General features: G+C 51.4%; 1 protein-coding gene across 1 annotated transcript; it reads left to right on the top strand.

The window, feature by feature from the left end:
* Positions 1-20: 20 nt before the first annotated feature.
* NCF2 (neutrophil cytosolic factor 2) lies at positions 21-10,137 on the top strand (the record flags this gene model as incomplete). The annotated part of the gene is made up of 14 exons (XM_009582913.1): positions 21-112; positions 445-553; positions 774-908; positions 1,271-1,378; positions 2,373-2,432; positions 3,597-3,640; positions 3,975-4,116; positions 4,422-4,484; positions 4,874-4,952; positions 6,678-6,721; positions 7,448-7,599; positions 7,680-7,791; positions 8,037-8,187; positions 10,040-10,137. Coding segments are annotated over 14 exons (1,389 nt in total), but the record flags the coding sequence as incomplete, so codon positions are not given.
* Between the last annotated feature and the right edge of the window lie 2,386 nt (positions 10,138-12,523).

Raw genomic sequence — 12,523 nt, forward strand, 5'->3', positions numbered from 1 at the left:
TGATTCTATGATTCTATGATTCTGTGCAGGCATTCACCCGGAGCATCGGCTGCGACAAGCACCTGGCAGTGGCTTATTTCCAGCGGGGGACCGTGTTTTACCGGAGGCAGAAGTGAGTGGAGGGCTTTAACATTTCGGTTTTGCTGCTTGTGGAGATGCCAGCTTTTGGCTGAGGACAGCCCCAGGCGGGGGTACCCCAGGGGCCAAATTGCAACCCCTCGAGGTAAAACAGGCTCCTGTTCATCCGTGGTGCAGTCTTGGGATTAACACCAGCCTTGGAGCATCTCTCCTCCCCCTGGGGTGTCCAAAAACACTAGGAGGAGATAGGAGAGACCCACCTAAACTCAAACAAGTTTAAGTTAAGACTTAGAGGCACCTGTGAGGGGCACCAGGCAGCCAGAGTGCCACCACAAGGTGGTGACGCCCTTGTCCTCTGCTCCACAGCCATGAAAAGGCCATTGAGGATTTCAAAGAGGCGCTGGCCCAACTGCGAGGCAACCAGCTCATCGACTACAAGATCCTGGGGCTGCGGTACAGGCTCTTCGCTTGTGAGGTGAGAAAGACTTGACTGGCAGTTTTGATCTCAAAGGGTTGTTCACCGTCTCAAGAAATAAGAAGACAGCCAACCTCTCTTCATGCCTTACAAAAAAGCAAGCAAGCTAGCGCAGTGCTCTGTGCGGTGCCACCACCCTGCTGTCCTGTCCTTCACTGCGCTCCCGGCCAGGGTCTGGCTGCTCTAAGAGCTCATTTCCTTGCTCCCATCCCTCTGGCAGATACTCTATAACATCGCGCTGGTGTACGCCACGATGGAGGACTGGAAGAAAGCTGAGGAGCATCTGACACTGGCCATGAGCATGAAGAGCGAGCCCCAGCACAATAAGATCGACAGGGCAATGGAAGCCATCCTGGTAAGGAGGAGCAGGTCTTACAGCTGCCGTGTTTGCTCACAGCAGCCCCACAGGGAGGAGGGAGAAAAATCCCAGTGACAGAGAAACCTCCTTTTAGCTATGGCTTTAGCAGAGCAGGAGAAAAACGCAGCGGGCTGAGAAAAATGTGGGTGTCATACTGAGACATGAGTTGGTGGGAAGAGCTCTGGGTCACCGGCGAGGCAGGGATGGCAAGACTGGGTTAAATGGCCCATGTCAGGGCTGGGGTCGGTGGTGTTTTGACTTTATGGAGCGAGACCTTAACCCCAGAGGTAGAAGGATGGGGACAATAAGCAGTCCCTGTTCTCACCTCTGAAGAGCGCCATGACTTCTCTGTGCTGCAGAAGCAGAAGTTCTGCGAGCTGGTGGCCATTCCTGCGGGGAAGCTGTTTAGACCAAATGAAAAGCAAGTGGCTCAGCTGGAGAAGAAGGACTACCTGGGAAAAGCTACGGTAAGAAAGAAAGATCTTATTTATTCAGGCCAAGCCTGTGGGTTGAAGAGAGCTGCTGACCGCCCTCTTGCCACCCCTCTGAGCTGCTGCCTGGTGGGCAGCCAGAGATGCAGAGCTGGTCCATGCCTCGGGGATCCCCCCGGGCGTGGAGGGAGGGATGGCATGTAGGGGTCTCGTGGGGAACAGGGAGTCTGCAGGAACAGAGGAGCTAAAAGCATATTTCTGCAGAGCATGGCCTATTTTCAGTTTTCTCTCGTTAGCGAGACATGAGGGCCAGTCAGTCAGCAACGAGCTGGAAAGGTCCCACCAGAGCTTCAACCTGAGTCAAGATTTTTTCAGGGAGGGGAGAAGAAGCTATTTAAATATTTAAAATCTGACACCCACAAACAACCTCCAGTTCTTCCCCTGCTCCATGTAAAAGAGGCTTTTCAGCTCAGATAAGCGAGGAAGTTTTTCTCCCATGAGTGTGCACAATCCAAGCGCGGGGATTCCATCCTTGGGCTCAGGTCCTGGGAGGCAGTGCTCTGCCGGAAAGCGACCCATCGGCTGTGCAGGCACTAGGGAATCGATTGACTGAGAGCCAAGCAGCTCCTCAGGCATCAGGGGATCTCCAGAAACTCACACACAAACATTTATGAACTTTCTAAACAATGTTTAAAGTTGCCTATAGGAGGTAAGGGCTTGAGTTGGACGCTTTGATTCCCTTCAACATTTGTGATTCAAATATAAAGGGAAACTTCGAGGTTATAGTGACTCTAACTGCAGTAATGGTGAGGCTAAAAGCTGAGACTTTGCCCCAGCTGAGAGGTGAGTTTTGGTGCCAGAAGCGCTTAGCCTGTGATCAAAGATTCTTAGCCTAAAATCACAGCCCCTCTGGAACCTGAAGCATCCTGAGGAGCTTGGCTTGGCCAACAGCAAAGGAGGAGGGTGGACATCAGAGATCTGAGAGAGGTCTACGAGCACCAAGTCACTACCTATCTGTCTTCGGCTCTAGGTGGTGGCATCCGTGGTGGACAAGGATGATTTTTCAGGATTTGCTCCACTCCAACCACAGGTAAGGCACCACTGATGAACAGCATCCTTGGTGAAAGTTCAGGAGGACGTGGGGATGGGTATCATCCCACAGCGTGCCGAGGGCTCTGGCTCACAGCGGGGAGCAAACGGCAGCATCGCCACCGTGAACTTTCTGCTACTGCCGCGGGGAGGAGGCGGACACTGCCCCCACATCTCAGCTGCTCTCTCCATCATCGGGGAACGCAGCCCAAACCCACCTACGTTTGTGGTTGAGGTTAACCCGGTTCCCTGAATAGGGAAGTAGCGGCCTGGCAGCGCATCCTCTGCCCCCACCGTTGCTGCGGGGTGACGGCTTTCGGCAGGGAGCGGTCTCAGACCCTCTCCGTAAGATTCATTGGGTTCATCTGTCTCAGCTCAAGCCATCAGAGAAGCAAGAACAGTTTTGCTTTCATTCTCCATCCTCCTACAAGTTCCCAAAGCCCTTCGCGTTTTCATTCCTGATGATGTAGCAGCATCTTTCCATATCTAAAGGCACCCGAGAGTTTTTACAGGAGCTTTTTGAGAGGATACAGGGAAGCGCAGCTGCTGCAGCCTGCAGCACTGTTACCCAAGATAAAATACACTCTTCTCAACGCAGCCAAGTGTTGACACTTTGCTGCACGAGTTTCAAGTAGCTTCTTCAGAGGGTTGACAAACCCACTAGAGACCTTAAATTACTTAGGCAGGAGAGAACATAAAGCACGATGACAGCAGCTGGGGATTTTACAAGCACGATAATGAGAAGATATGGGGAAGTACAGCTTACTGCTTAAACCAGCTGATCTCAAATCCGTGATCTCAGCCCTCTGTGAGCTGAAACCAAAATCACAAGTGAAAACAAGATTATGCCTCTGAAAACCAGTTGCATGTGGAAGAATTTGGAAACTGTTGGTTTGAAGGAGCAAAGCTTGTGATATTCCTCACGGCACAAAAGGCAGTTGCTTTATGCATCAGGGTGCCAGAAAGCCAAAAACCTACTGCAACCAGCTGTGAAGCAGCAAAAAACTCCTTTTACGTTCAAATCATCTGACCTGACACCAGCCCAGGGAGGAAGGAACCATGTAGGGGTGATGGCAGGCGTGGTAGAAGGCAGCAGGACATTTCTGCAAAGCAAATGAAATCCTCCAGATTACTGATTATTTTCTTTTTGTCTTCTTGTTGGCAGGCCTCTGGTCCTCCACCCAGGCCCAAGACCCCAGAAATCCTCAGGTAAGTTGGATGAAGGATGGAAAATGCTGCTAACCAGTGCAGCCAGCTCCAACCCCATCCTGCACCATTGCAGTTGAGCATCCAGCTGGCATCCAAAACTCAGGGGGGGGCGAGGAAGGGATCGTAGAAACAAGGAGACAGAGGCTGCTAACCAGTGCAGCCAGGTCCAACCCCATCCTGCACCATTGCAGCTGAGCATCCAGCCGGCATCCAAAACTCAGGGGGGGCAAGGAAGGGATCGTAGAAACAAGGAGACAGAGGTCTGGGTTCCCCCTACAAAGCAAAACAATGATGTCGCCCACCTTCCTGACCTGGTCGCTGCTCCCGCACCCAGGGCCCTCAAAGGGCAGCCGCACCGCGTCCTGTACGAGTTCATCCCTGAGACTGCCGAGGAGCTGCAGGTCCTGCCGGGAAACATCGTCTTTGTCCTGAAGAAAGAGAAGGACAACTGGGCTACGGTGATGTTCAACGGAAAGGTACCAGGGGCGTGCTTGGCAGGAGGGGGCGGGCGACGGGGTGGGTGCTGTGAGGTTCTGCAGAGGACTTGGAGAGCAAAGCCTTGCCGTCAGCAACTAAATGAATTTCTGACTTAAGTCCTTTATGCCCACCCTGGCTTAGGCCACAGAGTTCAGCGAAACCCACCCAACCTGCAGCAACTAACCTTCAAGCCTCAGGGACTCTCCTGGATTCAGGGCAAGGCAAGGACAAGCTCAGCTGCATCCTCCAGCAGTGCGTTGCCTCCTTGCCAAAGAATCCCCACTCATCTCTCCTTCCCCCACAGAAGGGGATCGTCCCCTGCAACTACCTCGAGCCCGTGGAGCTCCAGAACAAGCTGCACATCCAGGTGAGGAAGCCTAGGAGGAGATGGTGTCCTGGGGAGGGCAGATGCCCACATGTTCACCCACCACCTATTCTGGGCCTTCCAGCAGGACCCATACCTGCAACTCCCTCCCCCTCATAATGCTGGGCTTGGTTCTTCTGGATCACGGTCACCTTAATATGAGCTCAGAGACCTGAAAAATCTGGGCAGATGCTGTGCCAATGGCCCCCCGGGTGGTGGTTGGCAATGCCGGAGAGATGAAGGGGTAGTGAAGTGACCCCTCCCCAGGTCAAGACTCCAAACAGACCTTGGTAAAATAATGGGTTGGAGGGGAGGCTCCACGAGGCAGCAGCACCCCAGCTCCCTTAGGAAGGGTGGGATTGACAGCACTACCTTGTTCCCATCCGGCACAGGAAGAAATCCCTCTTGAAGCCGAGATCCCAGAGCCACCCAGCTCCACCGCTCCAAAAAAGCCGCGGCGGCCAGCACCAGGTCAGTGAGGGGAGCTGAAGGGATGGGGGTGCTTTAGGGGCACAACACCGGCAGCAGGTTTGAGACGGTCTCCTCGATGCCGTGTTCCTCACGCTTTGCAACCAGAGCTGGGGCTCATCTCTATCTTGTTCCCAGGCCCGTTTGCACTCAAGGATGGAGAGGCATTAAAGCAGGAGGCAGAGACAGCAACTGCAGTGCTGAGGATGGAGTAAAATAGAGCATGTGGGTCCCCAAGGAAAGCAAGTCCCTCCGTGGTCTTAATTAGCACAGTGACTAATGGGAAAAAGGGTCTGGGGATAGGAACGGGGCAAGCAACGCAGCTTGTCCAAGTCTTGGAGCAGAAGGTTCCTTACAGGCTTCTTAGAGCAGGGCACCCATGATCATTTTAGTGCTGCTGTGAGCTGGGCTAGGTTTGAAGGAGCTGCGGTTGCCCTGGGAAGGGGATTTCTGGCCGATGCTACCCAGGGCCCCAGGCCTGGGCCAGGGATGGTAGCACCAGGGCCACCACAGGGCCCCAGCACAGTTGGTTCAGGATGCTGGGAAGCCAAAACAGGGCACTGCCACCTGCAGCCACGCTGCTGCAGGAGTGCTCAAGTGCACAGTCCAAAACCGCGGTTTAAAGCTGGGGAGCGCACATATTTCAGCAAGCTGAAACGAAGAGCTGGGAGGAAGCATTGAGAGTTGCCCTCTCTAGAAAACACCACGCAGTGCTTGGGGGTAGGAGCCTGTGGCTGAGCTGTGAACTCCACACCACTGCAGGAAAAACCCATTTGGAAAATATCACTGTGCAGAGACCGTACCGCACGGGTGTTAACCTCCTGCAGTTTATTCTGGCTATCGACAGCCAACCTGCGAAAAAAAAGTAGGAATATGTAGACAAGCAATTGCCAACCCTGCTCTGAGGTGGGCCTGAGCCAGTCGATGGTGGGGAAAGGTGGACCAAAGGACTACTAATGACAGGACAGGGCTCATGACCCAAGTAGAGCAGCCTCATAGGCAGTCCAGTGGTAAAGTTGATAGAGAAGATGGCTGTGGCTCATAGGAGTTAAGGGCAAACATCTCAGGGACCCAACAAGACCATAAAGGTCATAAAGACCTCAAAGAGCATCTTTATGGCACCAAAAGCCACCGCGGATCTAGCAGTGGGACCGCATTCAAGAGCGTAGCTCTGTCTCTTCCCATAACGAGCACAGTCAAGTCAAAGCACCAACAAACCATAGAGCAGATCCTTGCGAGAGGACTTCAACAAACCTCCATCGCATCACCCTACCTGGAGGTCTGAATTTAGCTTTACAACCCCAGTGAAGGACAAGGATTGCCTCTGGTTTTCAGTGTGAACCTGGGGAGATCAGAAGAGCAAAGACACTAAAACCAGTAACTCATGGGGGGTTTTTTGTTTTTAGTTGGTTTTTTAATTTTTTTTTTAAATTAATTCCACCCAGGAAAGACATCCCACCCCTAAAGCTCCTGTCCCTATAAGAGGGAAGGCACAGAGTCCAAACCTCTGCTTGGTGGTTATATCTAAATCTTACAGGTAAATCCCATCACAGCTGATGCTGCATCCATTCAAGGGACCACCGCTGGCTTCAGGGTTGGTTGCTGTTCCTGCAGATAATGATGGGTGTCAAGGAGAAGGGATGCAGGAGATCTGAATGCGTATTTAGGCGCAGAGCAGCAATGCTTACCCCATCCCCCTTGCTGAGCCATCTCTTTCTTCCTCCACAGACTATGCTCCTGCTACTGCAATGCAGCTGAGAGAAGCAGCCAAGGTTAACATCCCGTGAATACAGATCCTGAGGTCTATGTTACAAACCCATATTTATTGCACATTGAAAGGTGCTGGCATGCCTGGCAAGCACCACGGCCCTGGAAGTGTTTCAGGTTTTCATCATTCAGGAGCTTCTCCAAAGCATAACGACAGGCGCAGGGGCCAGCAGGTCATAAGGACCCAACTGGGTGACTAGGGCTGCTTTTTGGGAGGTCTTCTGCAGGTCTGCTCCCCACCAGACCCATGGCTGTCAGCAGAGCCCTTGTACAACTCAGGTGGCACTTGAGAAGGGAGAAATAGGAGAGAGCTTGGCTGTAAAGCACATGCTCCTGGGCAGGGTCAGCGCATCAGAAGGTCACACGGGGGAGAAAGATGAGAAAACATGACAATCCCAACTCAAAAAAAGAAGGAGGGGATTGGGGGCTGGACACACCTCGAATTTGGTCACCCGAAAGCCACAATTTGGTTGTTAAGTGCCCCATCTATTACCCGTGCTCTCTCCTGGGACAAGCCCAGGGCTGCCAACCAGCCACATGTCCAACCATAGCTTGGGTGGCACGACCACTGACCTGTAGCGAGGGAATTGCCAAAGGCTGCACATGCCAGCAGAGATGCCTCCCTGACCAGCAACCAGCTGATGCCCTGCAGCTCAGATTTGACTCAGGCAACTGCAGCTTCCACGTCCCGGTCCCTCTCCCTGCTCTCACATCCAGTTTACTGCCCACAGGAGGCCGAAGCGGCCGTCTCCAGCCCCCACGTCCTCAAGGTGCATTACAAATACACGGTCGCCCTGCAAGTCGAGCCAGGCCTCTCCTACACGGATCTCCTGGAGCTGGTTTGCAAGAAACTGGAGCTCCAGCCTGAGCATACGGAGCTGAGGTGAGGTGCTGTCCGCTGCGGGCAGCAGGAGCCGTGTTTTCAGGGCTCCCACCCTTACCCCATGTCCTCCGCACGCCCAGGTACAAGCCTGCGGAGAGCCAAGCGCTGGTGACTCTGAGGACGGAGAACCTGGAGGTGGCTTGGAGCCAGAGCAAGGACAACTGTCTGACAGTCTGGTGCGACATCACGGAGGTCAGTGACAGCTAGCGGCGGTGGCCACCTCTTCTGCCCGCTCCCGGCAAGGAACCTACGCAGATGTTGCCTTTGCTTTCCTTGCCGCGAGCGCAGGCTTTTGGGTTTTCAAAGCCAGCGACCTCTTGAAAGGGAGAGGAGCAAAGAGCGGGCGAAGAGGAGAAGCAGAGCTTGTCTCTCTTACCCCGGTATAAAGAAAAAGGAGATGGCAAAAGGTGTCCTTACCAGCTTATTTCCTGCCCTAGGGAGAGGGGTTTTTACCAGACAGCAAACCAGAGGAGTCGCCGCTGGAGGAGACAGGACCAACCCAAGTTATAGCGCAGTACAGTTATGAAGCCACCCAGCCTGAAGACCTGGAATTTCAGGCAGGAGATGTGATACTTGTTTTATCCAAAGGTAATCGCGCTCCTTCTGCGACAGGGGAAGGGAGGGACATTGTGAGTTCCCAACATCTGCCAGTCAGGCCAAAAACTCTCAGGTATTTGTTCAGACACTGGTTTTCAGTGGAGCCTACAAGCTTCACTAGGGACTTTGATCTCTTTTCCCAAATCCTCCAGTCCTCCAAAGCAAACTGTTTCATGCTGGGGACCTGCAGAGCAACAGCCAGGCTCAGGCAGCCTTCAATGATAGCAAACTTCTCCTCCTGCAAGCTGCAGTTTGCCACCTTTAGATGGAAAACAGGCTGCTCAGATTTCTGCCGCAGGGCGCTCTGAGAAAGCTTGCACTGAATGCAAACGCTTTACAAGACAGGTTAGAAAAGATGGCAGAGGTTGCACATACATGAGGCGGCAGGTGGAAGCCAGGGGAAAGGACAACCTAAGGACACGTAGGAGAGTTGCTTTCCTTCGCATCGCTAAGAGCTGTGTCACCGGGCTTCCAGTTTCCACATTCACGGGGCAAACCTGCTCCGTCCCCATGAAGGACCAAAACCAAAAATCCAACCTACTGAGGTGTTTCCAGCCTCTGCTTTGCATGCTCCTGACTAACCACGGGGTTTTCGGCTTACCAGCCAATCCTCCGGAGCCACAAGACAAGCAGGACCCAACATCTGCAAGACTCCTTTCCACAAATGCCTTCTTCCACCGCAACTGCCTCGGGTGCTGCAGTGCAGGCAGAGCTCCTCCAGCTCTACGGTGGGCTTCCCACCCAAGCCTCAGTGTTACACACGCTTCTTCCAACATATTTTCATCACACCCCTGTTTCTGCCACCTCCTTCCCCAAACAGTTTCAAGATGGGAGAGTTTCACTTGAGCTGTGTTTAACTTTACTGATCACAGTTTATTTTCTAAAGGAGATGCCTCATTTTGGCTGCCGCCCCCGCAATGAGAGAATGCTCTTACTCCCATTCCCCTCACCTGGAACCTTTTTCTGGCTGCTTTTCTTTTTAAGGGTACAATCTTCCATTAGCCCCGATCCTCTTTAATATTAGTCTTTAGTGCTTCTATGAGAATTGAGGCTTAAATACAGACTAAATCTCAGCAAGATCTAGGACATGTTTTTGAGTTGGATCCTTTCAAGTCTGCGCAGAACGCACAAGGAGGGAGGACAATTTATGATACTGCTATATGCAGCTCTATCGCTAATTTGTGCTCGCTGGCAGGCTTCAGCAGCAGTGCACAAGCGGTCACAGTCCCCCCTCCACCACTCTACAGGTAAGTTTTTGCACCATACAACATTGATGACTTCCCCCACCCCAAAATCCTACCGCCCCCTTCACTGCTGAGCTAAATATTTCCCATTAAAAAGTTGGTTCTCACCTCATTTGGTTTCCCACAGCAGGAGTTTTCAGAGGTTCTAAGCTTTACTCAGCCCAGGGTAGCACAGGCTTTTGGGTTTTGTTTTGGAGGGGTTTTTTTTCCATATGAAATGGAACAGCAGGTGAAAATACACTTTATTTGGCATCCTGAAGAGGACAGCCCGTCTCAGATCGTTTCCTTGCTCTCCACACTCGCTTTGTTTCCACTGTCTTCTATTCAAGGCAGTTTCTAAGCCCCTTGGTCTCTATTTTGATCTACTTTTCCCACCTTTGTTCAGCAGTGCACTCCTTCTTACAACTTTGCTCTCTACCTCATTCCTCCTCAGCCCCTTTCCTCCACATTCCTCTCTCCACCAGGCTTTAGCATGGCTAAAAGGTTCATCAGCAGAAAACCTTAAAATGGTGATCTCAGGCCTGTCTGTAGCACATGGAGGTTATTATGCTCCTGTATATCCCTAGGGTGACAGAAATTGTGTCGATTTTCTCTTCCAGTGAATGAAGACTGGCTAGAAGGCCAGTGCAAGGGGAAGATAGGCATCTTCCCATCCGCTTTCGTTCAAGAGTCTAACACTAAAGACCCAGAAATGTGATTTCAGAAGAGTTTAAAGTCATGGACATGAAAAGAAGTTAAGAATTCAACTGTTGCAATTAAGAAGTTTCCATATTAATCGCTGCATCTGAAAATGAACTTTAAATACTATTGCTACTTGTATTAAAAGCTTTATTTTTTATTTTACCTTTTGCATTGTTCTCTAAAACAGGTACTTATTAAAAAGTTGCTAATTATCTTCCCGTTAGGAATACATTCAGTAATGAAAACTGTGCTTACCAAGAGACTGGCTCTGTCCCGCCAGCCCTACCCTTAACAAAGCTTTTACACAGTCACGCCAGCAGCTGCGAAAACCCACGAGAGGGTGGTGCCACTTGCACTTACAGCCCTGCCAGCAGATCCAGAAGAGGAACTGGCGTTCAGGAAGCTTCGGACCAGGAAAGGCTGAACTTCCGACAGCATTTGCTTCCTTAAAACATTACTGCCAACCCCAAGGGCTTAAGAGACACCATGCAGCCTCATCCTGCTCCAGTTGACAATTCGCTTCAAAACCACAGTGACTTTAAAACCCCCCACCGATAAAAATATACATATTTTTTCACCTTTGGAAGCCGCATCTCAAAGCTTTTTCTCAGCAGTCAGAAGAGAGAGTAACTTAGAAAGACACTGCCTGGAGTCTCAGTGGGTCATACAGCAGCGACATTGTCCCCTTTATAGAAGCCTACACAACTTTGATGCCCTCTTCCCTATCCGAGAGGTTTGTCCCCCTCTGCCCTTGGCACTACTTTCGCAGTATGTCACCTTCCCCGGCTGCTGACAGCTGGTCCTTCTGGCATTTTAAAGTTATCTACTCTGCCCCATCTTCAAAACACACAAGCTGTAGATACAGCCAGCCACCTACAGCGTTGGGAGCGCTTTGCTTCAAAGGTGCTAAGGGCAGCGGTTTCCGCTTTGGATTCTATCACGCAAATTCTGGACAACCCCACTGGCCCAATAACCTGAATATCGTATTTATTTTTAAAGGAACTTATTCTGGGTTGCCTGGATACAATGGACACCTGTCATTTCAAAACCAGAACATCTCTGTGGTTTTCTTTGACACGTTTGGAAGTATGCTGTTTAAAAACCGGCTGCAAACAGCCAACATCCTGATCTGCAAGCAGGTCAACGGCAGAAGGATCTGTGTCCTCCAGCTCCCGCTGCCTGTGCTCTACCAGGTTCAGTCTGCAACTGAAGAGCAGCTTTGCAAGCCACTCCCCTCCCAGATTTTTGGTTGGGTACGTAAAACGCATTGCACACAGGCAGCACAAAACCACCATCCAATTATCTGCACCGAGCCCAAGCCAGAATCTTTGCGATTTATTTAGTTCTCTTTCAAATAGACAAAAAAAAAAAAAAAAAAGAAAAGATCAACTTCAAGCCTTCTTTTGACTTCTCCAGAAAAATAACGCATTTTTAAAAGCCTGCAGCCAAGTTGCACGGGAAATAAACGCTACACACAGACCTGGGTGGAGAGAACATGGTTTAATTAAAGGCAAAGCTGATTTCAGCAGCTGCAGTTCTTGCACAGACAGACAAAAAACACAAAAAAAGCTTACGACACAAACCAGTTTCTGGTGGGGGCCCCTTCCCTCGCTCCCCCAGGCGTCGGAGGGCGGGAGGGGAGTCCCAGCCGAGCGTCGGACGCATTCCCGAGGCCGGATGCTCATGCACAAGTGGAACGGTGCGGCTGGGACCCTGGCACTGCCGGGAGTGAGATGGCCAACCTGGTTAGCTCGTCTGGGGTGCAAGAGTCAGTGACGGTTCACACACTGGAATGTCGCAGCTGCCTGGGTGCACAGCTCGGTACACAAACCGGGAGGGCTGGAGGGAAGTACAGAGGGGTTTGGTTCGTCTCACCGCTGGGTGGGAACTTCACTTTTTGGACTTTTTAAAGGAAATACAGCTTTGAAATGCAACAAAGAACATGTTGCTAAGGTGGAGATCGTGGGGGAGCTGCTCATACCCCCAGAGGGGTATCGTGTCTCCTCCGTCTTCCCTTTTTGTATTCTTTGGGGCTGCCCAGACTCCAGTGTCACTTCGGCTCCTGCATGTGCTTTGCTCTGCAGCTGACTTCCAGCTCAGAGATCCTGAATCATCACACAAACCCCTACTGCTAAACACAGCAAATGGACATTGAGATTGTTTCCATAACTTCCCTGGGAAACCTAACAAAAATGCTGTCCTTTTCTTTAACGAAGCTTCCAGTCTTTCTTCCCCCTAATAAATAGCAAATAAAACGTTTTCCTTTTCCCTTCTGCACCTTTTCATCTATGAACAGCGCTATGCTTTCTTCCGTGTGTGGGTTACACACGTGTGTCCACGGGTGCCTTGAATTTCATTCTGGAACTGAAAGTTTGGGGCTGCAGCTGGGGGGCGGGGGGCGC

The sequence above is a fragment of the Fulmarus glacialis genome, unplaced genomic scaffold (genome assembly GCF_000690835.1).
Source record: "Fulmarus glacialis isolate BGI_N327 unplaced genomic scaffold, ASM69083v1 scaffold27398, whole genome shotgun sequence".
In the NCBI taxonomy this organism is placed as follows: Eukaryota; Metazoa; Chordata; class Aves; order Procellariiformes; family Procellariidae; genus Fulmarus; species Fulmarus glacialis.